The 14,596-nt window shown below is 47.8% G+C and overlaps 5 protein-coding genes across 5 annotated transcripts; 2 read left to right on the top strand and 3 right to left on the bottom strand.

Moving 5' to 3' along the window:
- Positions 1-59: 59 nt before the first annotated feature.
- Positions 60-1,018, bottom strand: TRV_03707 (uncharacterized protein; the record flags this gene model as incomplete). Its single annotated transcript, XM_003022137.1, has 2 exons — positions 60-657; positions 756-1,018. The coding sequence occupies 2 exons, from the start codon at positions 1,016-1,018 to the stop codon at positions 60-62; spliced, it is 861 nt and encodes a 286-aa protein (XP_003022183.1).
- A 2,164-nt stretch (positions 1,019-3,182) lies between these two features.
- TRV_03706 (uncharacterized protein) lies at positions 3,183-5,145 on the top strand (the record flags this gene model as incomplete). Its single annotated transcript, XM_003022136.1, is given in 7 exon segments — positions 3,183-3,254; positions 3,326-3,396; positions 3,478-3,674; positions 3,757-4,134; positions 4,196-4,533; positions 4,593-5,037; positions 5,057-5,145. 7 exon segments carry the CDS (start codon positions 3,183-3,185, stop codon positions 5,143-5,145), a joined length of 1,590 nt encoding a protein of 529 aa, XP_003022182.1.
- Positions 5,146-5,427: 282 nt separating this feature from the next.
- TRV_03705 (uncharacterized protein) lies at positions 5,428-6,266 on the bottom strand (the record flags this gene model as incomplete). Its single annotated transcript, XM_003022135.1, has 4 exons — positions 5,428-5,722; positions 5,793-5,911; positions 5,988-6,046; positions 6,116-6,266. 4 exons carry the CDS (start codon positions 6,264-6,266, stop codon positions 5,428-5,430), a joined length of 624 nt encoding a protein of 207 aa, XP_003022181.1.
- A 449-nt stretch (positions 6,267-6,715) lies between these two features.
- On the top strand, positions 6,716-10,206 carry TRV_03704 (PH domain protein; the record flags this gene model as incomplete). Its single annotated transcript, XM_003022134.1, has 3 exons — positions 6,716-6,829; positions 6,858-9,593; positions 9,751-10,206. The coding sequence occupies 3 exons, from the start codon at positions 6,716-6,718 to the stop codon at positions 10,204-10,206; spliced, it is 3,306 nt and encodes a 1,101-aa protein (XP_003022180.1).
- Positions 10,207-10,587: 381 nt separating this feature from the next.
- Positions 10,588-11,505, bottom strand: TRV_03703 (uncharacterized protein; the record flags this gene model as incomplete). The annotated part of the gene is made up of 1 exon (XM_003022133.1): positions 10,588-11,505. The coding sequence occupies one exon, from the start codon at positions 11,503-11,505 to the stop codon at positions 10,588-10,590; it is 918 nt and encodes a 305-aa protein (XP_003022179.1).
- Between the last annotated feature and the right edge of the window lie 3,091 nt (positions 11,506-14,596).

Below are 14,596 nucleotides of genomic sequence, written 5' to 3'. Positions count from 1 at the left end.
AGGCTTGCTCATCACAAATTTGATCCTACCAGAGGCAGGAGACACAGGAAAGACATCTTTCATCGTGCTGTCAAGACGTCGAGACTCGAACCGCGGTCAGTGACCTTTGCCCGAGTGGTTCCTGGCCGTAAACTCCGCTCCCAAAGAAGACCCTGTAATTTGAGTATCGGCCTTTTGCAGCTAGGTATTTTGGATTCGACAACATATGCGTTATCATATGGTTCCTTTTTCCCCATAGTATAAGCTGTATCCGGATGTAGATGGCGCATTGCGTGAGCTTTCCCTGTAAAAGAAGACATGGTGGGTGTCCCAGAAACGCTACCACCGGAGGTTGAGGGCCGGGGTGTACCGGTACCGTAGTTCTCTTTCGAATAGGACGTTTTGCCAGAACGTAGCTGGGATGCAGAAGCAACAGTCTTGCTATCTCCCCCAGAAACTGAAAGCTCATAGAACTCATTGACTGTCCCGGCCATTAGCCCAGTTCGGAGGACAGCCAGGAGTCGTTTTAGGTTTGGAATGCAAGTGGCCACGATTGAAATGCAGAGAATAGCCTGCATCCAGATAGTCGGCATAACGGCCAGCCATGATCTCTCAGATGCAGAGGAAGCGAAGTAGGAGCGTGATGTAATAGTCATCACAATAGTAAAAGATGGGACACTATTTGTAGTTTCATGTTAGCCCGGTGATCCTCTTCTAGTCGATGATTATCGAGGAGCTCTCATCCATCTCTCTGTCTCAATCTCCAGCTGACTTACATCAGTCTCATGCCAAAAAGTGCAGCAATAGCAAGTTTTTTGATACATGGTATTTGCACCTGGGACACAAATAAAAATGGAAGAAGGACCAGCGCGAAATCTGTAATCATGCTTCCTATATTAAGACCAACATGCAGGGCGTATTGGTTGAGCCAGCAATTTTCACCTGATTTCCATGGTTGGGCGAGCCCGCACTGCAGTGAAAGAGATAAAACACCAGCCAACCCCCAGAGAGCCAAAACCCCGAGGAGAATGCGGCACATCAATAGGATGCATTTCAATGGCTTGATCGAAATGAGAAGTAGAGTAATGGAGGCCTTTGAGCATGCCAGTGAAGTAAGAGCCAGTATCTGACTGATGTATATAAGCTACTCGACCGAGAGACATATCAGTAATCCGTTCAGTGAATATGTGCAAAGCAGAGAGAGGAAAACATTTTTATACAATTTCAAACCCTTCCATTGGCATATGCCGAAGAGCACTTGGCTTCCGCCCCAGGCCTCGTAAACAGGCGAAGTTTATGCATATTCCCTCAGCGGTTGACAAACACTTTTCCGGTCAGTATTAAGTTCGTCTTCTTGAAAGAAGGAGGAATATTGTCACCGGGTAACCAGAAGGGAGGATGCATACAGCAGCAAAAAGCAGGAACCAGTCGCTCCATGCCAGTGTTCTGAGAACCCTGAACCGCGCGATGAGTGTTGTGGCCGTCACGGAGGCGGTAATAATCATGAACAAACAGGTTGATACGATGACCCACGGGCTGTGGTTCTCGGACGTCGGCTGTATAAAAGGCTGATAGAGCGGGTCTACACTCCGTTTAGACATCACGACCCATATATGATGGATATCAAGCAATTATTCCGTTGTTGAGGGGACACAGTCAATATGTTTGCACAGGCGCTGCACTAAGCCTTCGTGCTGGTGGTATAGAGCTGGATATATATCGTTGTTCGATGTCCGAATCCGACTCTGAATTGAGCCATATCATCCCTCCCACACCAGCAGCATGACGGTTTTCTTTGAAGCATTTAAAAGTAGAGGCGAAGCGGCGTAGATCCCTCGGCTAGGGACCCAGGAGACCCGCAACGATAGAGTTGCATCTGTGCCTGAGCCGCGCCGCTGAGATTTCAACGACGACCAGGAGAACTGGTCGACTGGTCACTTTTCCTGTGAAATGTGCTCCCATCACTAGCGTCAGGATAGGCATCTCGCTCCTCACTTTTCTCCTGGTCTTCTTTTGCTTCTTCTCTTGTTCTTCTTGTCACCTGTGCTCCAGCGCATTTGCTTCTTCCTGCGGGAGGTCGGAGCTGGAGGCCAGGTGCAACAACATCTCCCGTAACCACCAGCAATCACAGGCGATCCAGGCATATGTAACTGGCCGGCATTTCGCACATCTCGCACATCTCATGCCAGAAAAGCCCTTTCAACGGCGCCACTTTGTTGACCACCTTTGTCTCCCTCTCGAAGCCCCGACATGGGCATGGTCGCCATGGCTTTGTTTGTGTAGCCATCCCAGTCCAGGTTTGGCGGGCGATCCATCTGATATTCCCAACTCGCAGCCAACTTGGAAGAGCTGGAGTTGCTCGCTCTGAGTGGGAGCATTGCCCCTGCTGTGGCGCTTCCAACAAGCGAAGCGAGCTTCTTGTCTTCGTCACCTTCAGGATCCTTCAGGTGCTTTTTGGTTATCCTGATTCTGGCCCGTTTGCCCCTGAGCAGGTAAACTCTGGTCGAGGAGGCCACAGCGTTTACGGAGTAACGGGGGGTGAATAAATGGTATCGTGCCACTGGCATCAAGTCGCAAAGTATCTCGTCCCGTACCGAGTAACGAAGTATTCGTTACTTCGTTAGTTACTCGACCAGGGGCGCCGTGAAGTTTGGGGGAAATATTGTCTGGCGCAAAAGCAAACATGGATTTTAATATCCTGCAGCTCGTGTCTAGCCCAAGGCAGATGATGTTACCAGTCGACTCACGATGCCAAAGAACGATGCCCATGTTTGACATCCAAACGAGACGGTGCTCTTTTTCTTTGTGATGGACAAAAAGATGGATCACACAGCATCTAATCAAAAGTCAGCTCCTGCTCTCCTTTTTCTCTATGCCTTTCCCCTCCCTCCCTCTCTCCTTTTCTTTCATTCTACTCTCCCTGCTCCCATGCACAGGTCTTCCTCTGCTTCTTCCTCCTATCTACTGCTTCTTTCTGTCGTTTCTGGATACCTTTTTCTGGGGGATAGATACAAGTCTATCCACTGTCCTCGTCCCTTGATATCCTCCCTTTTCTTTGCTACTTTGGCCCTTCTAACCGGCCCCTGTTGATAGCCCTCCCTTTGAGAATGGACGGGAATAGTCTCACTTCCTTGGACAGGAAGGAGGGCTACTGTTTGAAGCCGTATGGCAGCAATTCAGAGAAAGGCATCAAACCGAAAACAATGGCTGAGCCAGGCTCTCCGGCCGCTGCTGCTGCTGGTAACCAAGCTGCCGCAGACCAGTCGAAAGTGAAGGTGATTTACCCCCTTAGAGCCCGTCTTTTGTTTGTTCCTATACACTATCTGGCTAACAATAAATCTACTAGCAACTTTTCAATTTCACTCAAATTTTCTTCTTCTCCCTGACGTTTATGTCCAGTTGGGAGTCGATGGCCCTGTATGTCCATTAACATGGCTCAAATTATCCTGCATGATATCTGCATAAACTGACTCCACTACTATGATTGCTTTTCCCTAGAAACTTAACTGCTGTTTTTACTAATGGTGGCCCTCGAGCTCTGGCTTGGGGTATTATTGTCGTCGTCGCCGGCGGGTTGGCTCAGTCCGCCTCTATGGCAGAGATGGCTTCCATGCAGCCCATTGCTGGCGCTCAATATCACTGGACTCATTACCTAGCTCCTCAGAAGCACAGAAAGTTTATTACTTGGATGCAAGGTATGTATATCTCACTCTCTGGCTCATCGTTCTATTCCTATTTTATATCAAGGGGCATTGTCCACTAACATATTGTATATAGGCTGGATTACCTGGTTTGCTTGGGTGTCACTCCTTGCTGGCGTGGCCAACACAACGGCCACTATGATCCAAGGTCTAGTGACTGTGAACTTCCCTGACTATCAGCCTGAGAGGTGGCATCTTACATTCATCATTTTTGCCATGTTGATCGTCGAAGGGTTGATGAACATGTACACCTTCTGGTTGATTCCCTGGGTCGAACTTCTGGCCGGAATCCTACACGTGGTTCTTTTCATTGTCTTTGTCGTTGTGCTTGTGTCTATGGCTCCTCGCCATACCCCTGGATGGGTTTTTGGAGATCACTCATCCTCCTCGGGATGGAACAACGAATTCATTTCTTGGAATCTGGGCTTGCTCACTCCCACCTGGGGCTTTGTAGGTAGGGTAAGCCCCTTGCCAATTAATATCTGCAGGCAGATACTAACGGATACTTGCATCAGGTTTTGACGGAGCAGTCCACATGAGCGAAGAAGTCCGTCGAGCAAAGCAGGCTGTCCCCAGATCTATGGTCTGGACTGTTGCAACAAACGGGGTTCTTGCATATGCAATAATAATTACTATCCTTTTCACCATGGGCCCCATCGACGGTGTCTTGAAGTCAAACTTCCCCATTATCGAAATATGTCGACAAGCTACCGGCTCTGTGAAGGCTGCAACAGCCATGGTATCTGGTCTGCTCATAATTTCTCTTGCTGTTAACCTTGCCAGTATTGCATCGACTTCACGTCTTACTTGGGCGTGGTCTCGAGACGGAGGTCTCCCAGCGTGGTTCTCAGTGGTAGGTATCATCCTGCGTTGTTCCATCTTGTATCTCCATACTGACCATAGTAATGCCAGATCGATCAAAGACACTGTGTCCCCGTTCGCGCTGTTTGGCTTTCTATTGTTATCGTCATGGTGCTCGCTTGTCTAAACATAGCCAGTACTACTGCTTTTGGCGCCCTTATCGCCCTCTCAACCATCGGACTGTTTAGCTCCTACTTCATCGCAATTGGCTGCATGGTAATTGCGCGTTTCTCCCGGGATCGCCCCTTGGAGCTCGGAGAGTGGAACATGGGCCGATATGGCCTGGCTGTCAATATATTTGCGATGTTTTACACCGCATATGTGACGATCTGGCTACCATTCCCCTCTCTACTGCCAGTTAGTGCGCAGAACATGAATTATTCATTGCCAATTTTTGCATTTAGCACATTGTCTGCGATCCTGTACTGGTTCATCAGGGGTAAGAAACACTGGGCTGGCCTGAATAAAGAAGTTATCCGGTTGGTCGTTGAACGAGGTGAGCTGAGTTTGATCAGCTGAGGAGGCAATCTCCTCCATCTTCCATCTCCTTTATTTCCAAAAAGTTTCCTCCATCTCGGCTGTTGACGGCCGTATACCTTTCTGAATGTTTATTTTGCTGTGGTCTTTTACAATCCACCTTCAGACAGAGCTTCAGGGTTGCTTTATTTACCTTCGGTTATAACTTATGACGATTAACAAGTACATACATACTCGCGAAAACTAAAGGAGATGGAGCTATTGATACTTACAAGCATAGTCTATTCACTACTTTTTTAGTTTAAAATGATATCCATTTATATTTATGTTCAGGAGAGCCTATCAACAATATACCTTACCACCACCGGGCAGAGAAGGTATAATCGAGTCCAAATTGGCAAAAGTCTTTTTACCATTTAGCCTCCTTTCGTGCCAGGAACTCATTTAGGATTGCTACTCTTTTCTCCAAGGCACAAATCTCCTTTTTCATCGCTGCGTGTATTTTTTGCTCATCGCTTCCGAGTTTCGCATAGAAATCTTTCCTGTACGGAGTTGCTGACATGGCAGCACTGAAAATTGGCTTAACCACGAAACTATGATGTGGTTTTAAGGTGTTGGTATACGCTTCTCGGAAAGAGGAAGCTAGTTCTTCGCTCTCCATAGAGAGGTTCCTGCTGAAAGCTTGGGCGGTGAAGTCAAGGCCTCTGTACGTATTTCCATAGTAAGCAACTTGGCTGGATGTATGAATGCTTTTCAAGCACCGGGAGTAATTACCGAATAAGCCAGACTAAGCCTTCAGTGGCTTTGTGTTGCTTGGTCTTCAGTTCGTTGAGAACAAGGGCCTGAAGAGTTTCAGACTCCGCAGGGGCAGCAAGATGGCGGTCTCTAATTTTCTATATCATAACGCAATCTCTCGTGAGTTATCTGTTCTTAAAGGAGCTTTCCTGCAAGTCTAAATCGGGGGCACACCTTGATGTTTCCCAGCAAATCATTCTTAACAGGGGTGAAAGCGACAGAACCGAGGATATCTAGAGGTCGAAAACATTGCATAATTAGTATATACCATTATTGGGCATCTCTGGCAGTGGGCTAATTACCAAATAGCTTAACAAGGGACTCAGCAGCTTCGAGGAACTCGGTGGTTGAGATGGCATTGTCGGAGGATTCATCAACCGGGACGTCCTCGAAGGACCTCTTCATGGTGTCCAGCCATGTGCCACCCTCTGGGATTGTAGCGGTAGTAGCCATGGTGATGGACACAAACTTCTATTCGAACTGAAAGGAGAGCAGCAAAATTCTTCCTCTATTTTTCTGGTGGCAGAGGAGGTTCACGGAGGATGGGGAATGAAGGTTACACGCGAAATACTACAGAGCAGTCGACTATCCCCGTCCCCACCGCCCATCCCCCTTAATGGCGGGGCGTCTAAATCCAAGACACTGACTGATATTACGTCAGCCAAACATGCAAACATTGCAAACTGGCTGGAAGCTCGGGCCAGCTGTGGTATTTACTGTTCTAGCCTAGTTACGTCATAGGCAGAACCCTAAATCCTTAATTCGATGCCAAGTTTGTTTCGACCCAGGCTTCAGCGACGACAACAACGACGGTCATTGGGAAAATGCCGTGTTAGCGGTAGCCGCAGATGCCTCGCAGAAGCCCCTTGTGACCTAAGATTGCCGTGGCCAGCTATGGGGAAATGGCTTCCACTGGCCCACCAAGTGAGCAGCCAGTTCCAACCGTCAGCCGTCAGTCTCGCTCCCGAGACGACCATGACACCTTGGAATGTGGTTCCTTCACCGCGCAGAAATTGGTATGCAAAGCCTCGATATAAAGTATAGACAGACTCTAACGTCTTGAGACCACAGCAACATGGATCGCCAGAGCACCTACATGTCACGAATCGACGCTTCTTCATAGGGCCATTGCCCAAGGGCTGGGGCCAAAACCGCAGGAGGCATTGGTATAAATCATGTCTTGGGATCAGAGATTATTCGTCTCGTAACCAAACATTCTCTGCAGATATGTCTGTTGGATACCAGCGCCAGTCAACTCGATTCATGGGACTTTCCTCAACTACACGATTCAAGCCGAGCTTTCCACAACCAGATGATGTCGAAGCCGAAGTCGAAGACCAAGACGAGGAACAAGACGAGGACCAGGACCAAGAGAATCGAATCCAACAGCAACCACCAGTAGAGAATGGCCAAACGGCAGGAGGTAGCCAAGTGGGACCAAGGGTAATAAGATCAATAGACGCCGGTCGTGAAGCCCAGCGCAGGGACGAAGATGCGGGATACTTTGGTCTCTCCCACCCGAATATAAAACGCATACAAGATCAGCAGCGACCTAAAAATAGTCCTCTCGCTACGAATTCCAGCCTTGTTGTACGAATGTCATCCGACGATAACGTGCCCGAAGCCTATTTTACTGCTCCTGACACTGAACCGCAGTCGACAACTCCCAAAGTCAACCCTATGCCACAAGATAACATCAAGTCACAAAATCGAAAGAGTACAGAAAGCGGGCAGCCGCAAAGTTCCTCCTCATTACCATATCGAAATAGCTATGCAACCACTGGTACATCAGCCCTATCTACTACCGATGGGCAAGGTTTAGAAACAGATGTTGGGTCACTATCATCTTTGATACCCCATAATAAACCGCCACCATCTTCTACTCCAAGAGAAAGAAGGCAGCCAAAACCTCAACAACTCGCGTTACAGCCTCAAGAGCCTCGAGGAGAAGCCGATCAGACAGAAGCCGAATTGGCAGAGTCTCAACAACCTAGCAAGCTTATTAACCGTGTTATTTCTGACCGAGTCCGCTATGGAGTAGAGGAGAGGATTGAGAATGGACAACGCCGTCTACAGAACCACCTTGGCCTATCTGATGACTCCAGGACCAACAGAAAACAAAAACAACAGACTCGTCGACATGGAGAAGTTCTTAGAGCAGAAAAAATGCTAGTGCGGATCGATGTTACTGCTCAAACTGTGCCCAATCTCTATAACGATAATGCCAGCCTTAAAATTGAAACACGACCCGTCGAAAACTGGAGGGAGTATCTTGTAGTTTGCCGACAAGGCTACGACGAGCAAACACCGTACCTTCTCCAGTTCTACAAAACGCGTGTGATACCCCAGGTTCAGGGTGCTAAAGTCAAGAGAAAATATGCACATGAGGTGAAACTTTCCCAGGGCCAAGCCAACGTAAATCTATTCTCTACTTTGGACAAGACGGTTGTTGTGTGGCATCCTACAAAGATGGACGGTACTCGTATTTTCATTATGCGAGCTCGAGCGGCCGCACATTCGGTGGAATGGTATACCTTCATTCGAAAGGTCTTGGGCTGGAAACAGCCCTCCAGCCTATTCGTCCATGCGCCTGACCTTGATGTTTCTCTTGTTCTACAAAACCCGTTTGAGCGGTTTGCAAAGGATAACTATGACGAGAATGAAGGAACTCTGTTAAATTCAATGGGCGAGGAACAAGCCGTATCTACGGGAATAATACGCACTTGCATGGACACACTCACGGAATGTTCTGAATGGTCTCAGATTCTTGATATATGGAAGAAGTCTGAAAAGATGGGCTTAGCATGGCGGAGGTATGACCGGATAGAGTGGATTCAAGGAGGGAATGAGGAGAGAATGTATGGAACAATGGCTATGAGAACTTCACACGATTTGGAACTGCGCCCGAAGCGGCATTATCCAACTTCCACGGCTGTGGAACCATCTGAACCCCTGATGGAGGAACCTTCTCCAATCGAAGGGTTTTTAATTCTCCTCACCTCCCAGCAAGGCACCCATCGGCGCTGGGGAAAGAACTTCTCCAAGCGTTTATATTTCTATAGCGAGGACCAATACCTCTGCTTTTGCAAGCCAACAAAGGCATCTATACCTCCAGCCCCAAAACGTCCCAGTGTTCCCGAAGCTGGGTCTTCCACTGCACCTGAAACAATCAGAGGCACTCCTGTTATGTATACGGTTGACCCATATCCAGTTAAAAATGGCCAGATTTCATGGCTACATGACGGAGGTAATAAGTCATATGCTAGGTACTGTGACCAAGCCGCATACACAGAGAATCGCCGAAATACAAATAACCTTAGCCAAACGGAAGGATATTTCAATTTAGGCCGAGTAACCGAAATAAGAACTGTATCAGAGACGGAAAGCACAGGAACCCAAAGAAATGGAACAAATCTTGGGACTCAGCGCTCTATTACAAACCGTGCTACTACCAGCAGTTTCTCTCATAGTGACAACGATCACGTATTTGAGCTTGAACTTGATGATGGGCTTGTGGTTAGATTACGTGCCTATAATACTGAAACCCGAGATGCTTGGATCCATAGGTTGCGCCAATTGACTACATACTGGAAGGCTCGGGTCAAGGCTGACATCAACATATTGAAGTCTATTCGACAACGCAATCTGGAAAAACTTGATATAGATGAGGAGCAGGAATCTGTGATTGGACAATTTGCACAAAAATGGGAAGTTGCTCGGGCAGACGCCTCACCGGAGCTCTTCAATGTTTGTGGCCCATCCGGATGCCGGGCAATCAAGGTATGTTTGACGTATCTACGACTGGCTGTGAACTTCGTGCTCAAGCTAACAACGCTATGCCCAGAGATCCGGCCACCTCTATCGCAAACCGCGCAGACGGGGCTCGTTTTCGAAATGCAGTGTTATACTTGCTGAAGGCCAACTGCTCATTTTCCAGGGCTCTGTTAGGACTTTTTCAGGAGAACAAGTACCTCATACACATCAGTCTAGGCAGACCATTCTCGACCTACGGGATTGCTACCTATATAGTGGTATCATTACTAGCTCCGACTTACTATACCACAGCCAGACCTTTGACAACAATCACCCAAGCCATAATTCAACGCCACGCATATATCCATCCGATGGTTGGACATCGGCCGATGAGGATACAGCAACGACATTTGTCATCTGGAACAATACCCGCCGAGTATTGTTCCATGGGGAAGAAGAGAGAGACGGAAACCAGAAGACGCGAAGATGGAGACATGTATCTCGCCTAGGTACATCAGGCAGATCAATCGTATTTAAAGCTCGAAGCAGAGCAGAAAGAGATCTGTGGGTTCTTGCTATCGAGACGGAGATCGACCGGCTGCAGCAGCAGGAAGATATGAGAATTGTGCCAGAAAAGTGATTTTTAACCTCAGCGGACTCCTTATTTTTATCAAGACTGTATTAGTTTATAGAGAGCGTTCTTTTTTCGGTGTGATTTTGGGCTAGTTTGGAATATGGAAAATAGGAGCGTTTTGCAGAGTTCTGTCAAATTAAAGAGTACTAATTTCTACAATGTTTTAGGGTAATTCCGGTGTCCTGTGTCTATCGCATCGCTGAATTTCAAGGGCAGGACCAAACATTCACCACTTGTCTTTAGATAGTAATAGATCATTTTGTTTATACAAGTGTACACGGAATCGTGGATAGCTTAAAGACAAGATCAGGAGGCAAAGACGGTTTCTATTTTTAGAGCCAAAAAAAAACAGGTACATCTATATTATGCACCTTTATCCTCCCATCCTCACATGATGGAATTGGGTTTCTCGTCAAACTGGGATAGACCCTCCCGCAAATTCCGGAAGTGAATATGTGGAAAGAATTTCTCTTTATGTGCCTTAGCTTTGTCCTGGGGGATTGCACATGCCTGGCTAATTGATAGAAGGTAATAGTCGGCCAAAATTAACGTATCCTCATCCTTGGCTGCTTTGATCATATTGGCCGTGGCGTGAAGCGAAACATGCTCAATCGGCATATCAGGGCGATATTTTTCCTTGATAAGCGCGGCCATATCATTCCAACAGCTTCGTTCCCCTGACATGAATGTGTAGGGCTCCCATGAGCCAGTCGGCGCTTGTATCAACGAGGCGAGCCCCTTGGCAACGTCCCTTGCCCATGTAAAATCAACTGGCTCATTCCCAGTTCCGGGAATCACAGCCTTGTTGGCTTTCCAGTTAATCGGGTGGCACTCGTCGATATCTTTGATGTACCGATTTTTACTCGGCACAAAATAGTCTGCTAGCCAGCCGATGCACACCAGCGTCCACTCTAAATTCGTCTGGTTTCGCAGCGTCTCACGAACAGGCTCGTGTATAGCATAGTAGAAACCAGGTTCATCCGGATAAGTTTCGATGTTTACAGCAAACTCAGCGGGAATAAAGCGTTTGCACTTTGGGCTCTCCTGACAGGCTTGTATGAGTGTATGATGAACGCTGGTGTAAGCATTCGACATGTCACCGATAGTTGAGATTAAGACCTCACAGTCAGCCAACGGGGCTTTCAGAGATGATATGGTATAGTCCGTAATGGCCTGAGAGATACCGGGGCTTTCGATTTGTGGCTTGAAGCTCCGGGTAAGAATGACAAGTTCATGGCCAGCTTGGACGAATTCTTCACAGATGTAGCGAGTTAAATCGCCGTAACCTGCAATTGCAACCTTCATCTTAAAAGTAAAGGTGTGTTATAGCTCGAAAAATATTTGTCTGTCTAAGAATGGTCCGAAGGAGGTTATGGCGATTGCAGGTAGTGACAATGCGTCGGACGGACGCCGGAAGTCATTTTGTTAGTTATAACGATCGTAAGTTGGCTGCAGACTACCCCGCCTGTGACGGATGGCAGCGGCCATCTGCAAACATGTGCATCCCGGTCGAAAGTCAGCTTCAGCCACTGTTGGAAGCTATTCAAAACAGGGCTTAACGGACCATGCACGCAGTCAAGTCGTTGTTAGTTAACTAGTGTGGCTAATAAGTTAACTTTTCATCCTCTTCCTAGGACGAAGAGTAACCCAAGAGAAACTTCTCCCTAATAGTACCTCACTACTTCCTCAGCTACTTAGATAGTGTCGTTTATAGTGATAGGTTTTCAGCAAAAGCTTTGATCCGATAGTTAACTAATTAGTTAGTTGGAGGGGTGAGTTCCATGGTTAGTTGACGAAATCTCGTAATTTAAGAATTAAGAATGAGCCTTAATCTACCTAAAGTATTGAAACGACCCATCATCAATAGACCAGGATTAACAGAGCAAACAGGGTATCACGCAGATGATGCACTGGCACAGAGAGTGATCTTTGTGGTGAGGGTTCAAGCAAGTGTTCGTTTTACCAATTGGGATCTGGGATAACTAATGGATATTGCATTAGGAGTCTGAAGCTACCCCTAGATACGTATACTCATCCCAAGATATATTTACAGGTTCCTGCAGATGCCTTTGACATGAAGGCTTAAGCCTGATTGAATCACGTACCTCTATTGTTAGGAATTTGTGTGAGACCGGCCAGTGTTGTGATACTTCGATCATGCGCCCCAGTAAGATGATGCTAGCTTTCAGGCACAGGAGAGTATGCCAAAAGGGGAATGGTGAAATGGCATGATGTCCTACTATTGACGCAATGCCTATGCGGACAAGTACAATGAGCAAAACCGAGGGCCAGAGGGAGGAATACACGGACTATGGGTTTGAAGACCGAGCTTTTGAGGCGCATCTGGATGTATCCCTGAATATCCTCAGAGGTGCCATGGATATCTATGAGTATCAGTTTAATATCGCATTCGATTACTCAATTTTAAAAAACTTGATGAGTTTACAGACGAATCCTACGCAGAATCAAGAGATACCACTGGCGAGGATGTCTCAGATTGCGAGGCGAGTCGATGCATTTTTTCCCAAATCGAAATTTAATCACCCATGGTCCCCGCAATCCAAGGCTAGCACGTTTAAATCTTGCTTGCTCCATTGGATGACTCGGTCTGAGATTGGAGGACGAAGGAGCCAGAGGCGTTGATGTTATGATGGTTGGTTGTTATTTATTATCTCGATCGTGTAAGAGTATAACATCGGAAAAGTATTGGATAGCGGCCGAAAGCCAATATCAATTAAACTTTCGTTTCACGTGATCATGCGGCTGAGTATACGGTGTAATATTGTTCCTAGCCGCGTCAACAATCGACTTAGACGCTTGGCGTCTATCTATTGGTCAATTGGCGCCACATCTCGAAAGTCGAGCTCATCATGCTTTTTTTTTCTCCTTATCTTTCAACGATCTGAAGACGTCGATGGACGGGTTTTGATAGTGCCTGGCCTTCAATATGCCTCTCACTTGTACGTTCCCCTTGCATATTGTGAATGTAGATATCCGGTTATGATAGAAATAACTAACACTTGTCTCTTCTTCTTACTGTTGTCGCCAGTCTGTCCAAACTGCAGCAATGCCTTAACCATCTCGAAAGCACCTCCCACCTCGCGATATCCGGCGGGCGTCAACCGGTTCGAATGTCGTACCTGTCCGTACCAGTATGCCCTTGACCGAACGTACTTTGAACGCAAAGAGATGAAACGCAAGGAAGTGGCCGATGTGCTGGGTGGAAAGGACGAGTGGAAGAATGCAGAAAGCATGCCCGGTACATCATCTTTGCTGCCTTTTTTTCTTTGCTGTGAAGGAATACTATATACTGACACCTGCACTGCAGCCCAATGCCCCGCTGAAGGTTGCGAGGGAGATCGCGCGTTCTTTTTCCAATTGCAGATCCGAAGTGCAGACGAGCCTATGACGACCTTCTACAAGGTGCGATGCTTCCTTACGCTGCATCTCTCTCTCTCTCTCTCTCTTTTATGACTCACACTCATGCTGACCTTGACCAACCACAGTGTTCTGTCTGTGATGCTCGATGGCGAGAGAACTAGATGAGGGGGCTGGCCATTTCTTAACGTCAAATTCTCACCTTAATCGTCCCAAAGAGAGCGTGTCCTATCTACCTTGGCAAAGGGCAGAGAGGCGGGCGGAATCTCTCCTTGGGTTCCCGCCGACCAAAAATCTTCATCCCGCCAAACAGGAGTCGCACGAGCTACCACGCCACTAAGACTCTTCAAGCTAACCCACCAGGACAGCCCACTCGGACACGTAAACTGGACGCACTCGACCGCGACCCCTCCAAGGCACGGCGGCGCTGATCAGAAAGGGCTTGCAGGGATGGATGCAGAGTTGTGCACAAACGCACACACACTCACTCCCTCACCCACAGCGGTCGCCATACACTGCTTCTGCTCTCGACTAGTTAGTTAGCTGCCAACATCTGTAGAACGTAGTAGTCACCTAGTCAACTATTCTCCTCTATCAGTCACTCCCTCGGCCGTCCGCTCCTTATCCACCCTCGCTGCCACCTCACCGTCTCGCTCACCTCCATCTTCACCTTATCCTCCAGCTAAGCGCCGTCAGAGTTTTCATGGTGGGGGCCCAGCATGCCCCTCCGCTGCCTGCCCGGTTAGGCTTAGCGCCGTCTCGCTAGTCCTCTTTCGGCTGTCCGCGCCCCTCGCCCCGCCATACAAAAGGACCCCTCGCTCGTCGCCTTCACACAGAAAATTCTTTTCTCTTCCTCTTTTTTTTCTTTCTCTCCTTCGTCTGCTTCAGTACGTCCTCCCTCACCCTCACACGCTCCCCTTCCTCTCCATCACCGTCATCATCGTCGTCCTGCCACGATAGCTAACTCGCTTCTGCAGCACCTCTACGCAATTTCGGCCGTAGTATCTGAGCGTTCTGC

The sequence above is a fragment of the Trichophyton verrucosum genome, assembly GCF_000151505.1.
Source record: "Trichophyton verrucosum HKI 0517 chromosome Unknown contig00301_1.f1.exp, whole genome shotgun sequence".
Taxonomy (NCBI): Eukaryota; Fungi; Ascomycota; class Eurotiomycetes; order Onygenales; family Arthrodermataceae; genus Trichophyton; species Trichophyton verrucosum.
This window is presented reverse-complemented; position numbering and strand designations above follow the sequence as displayed.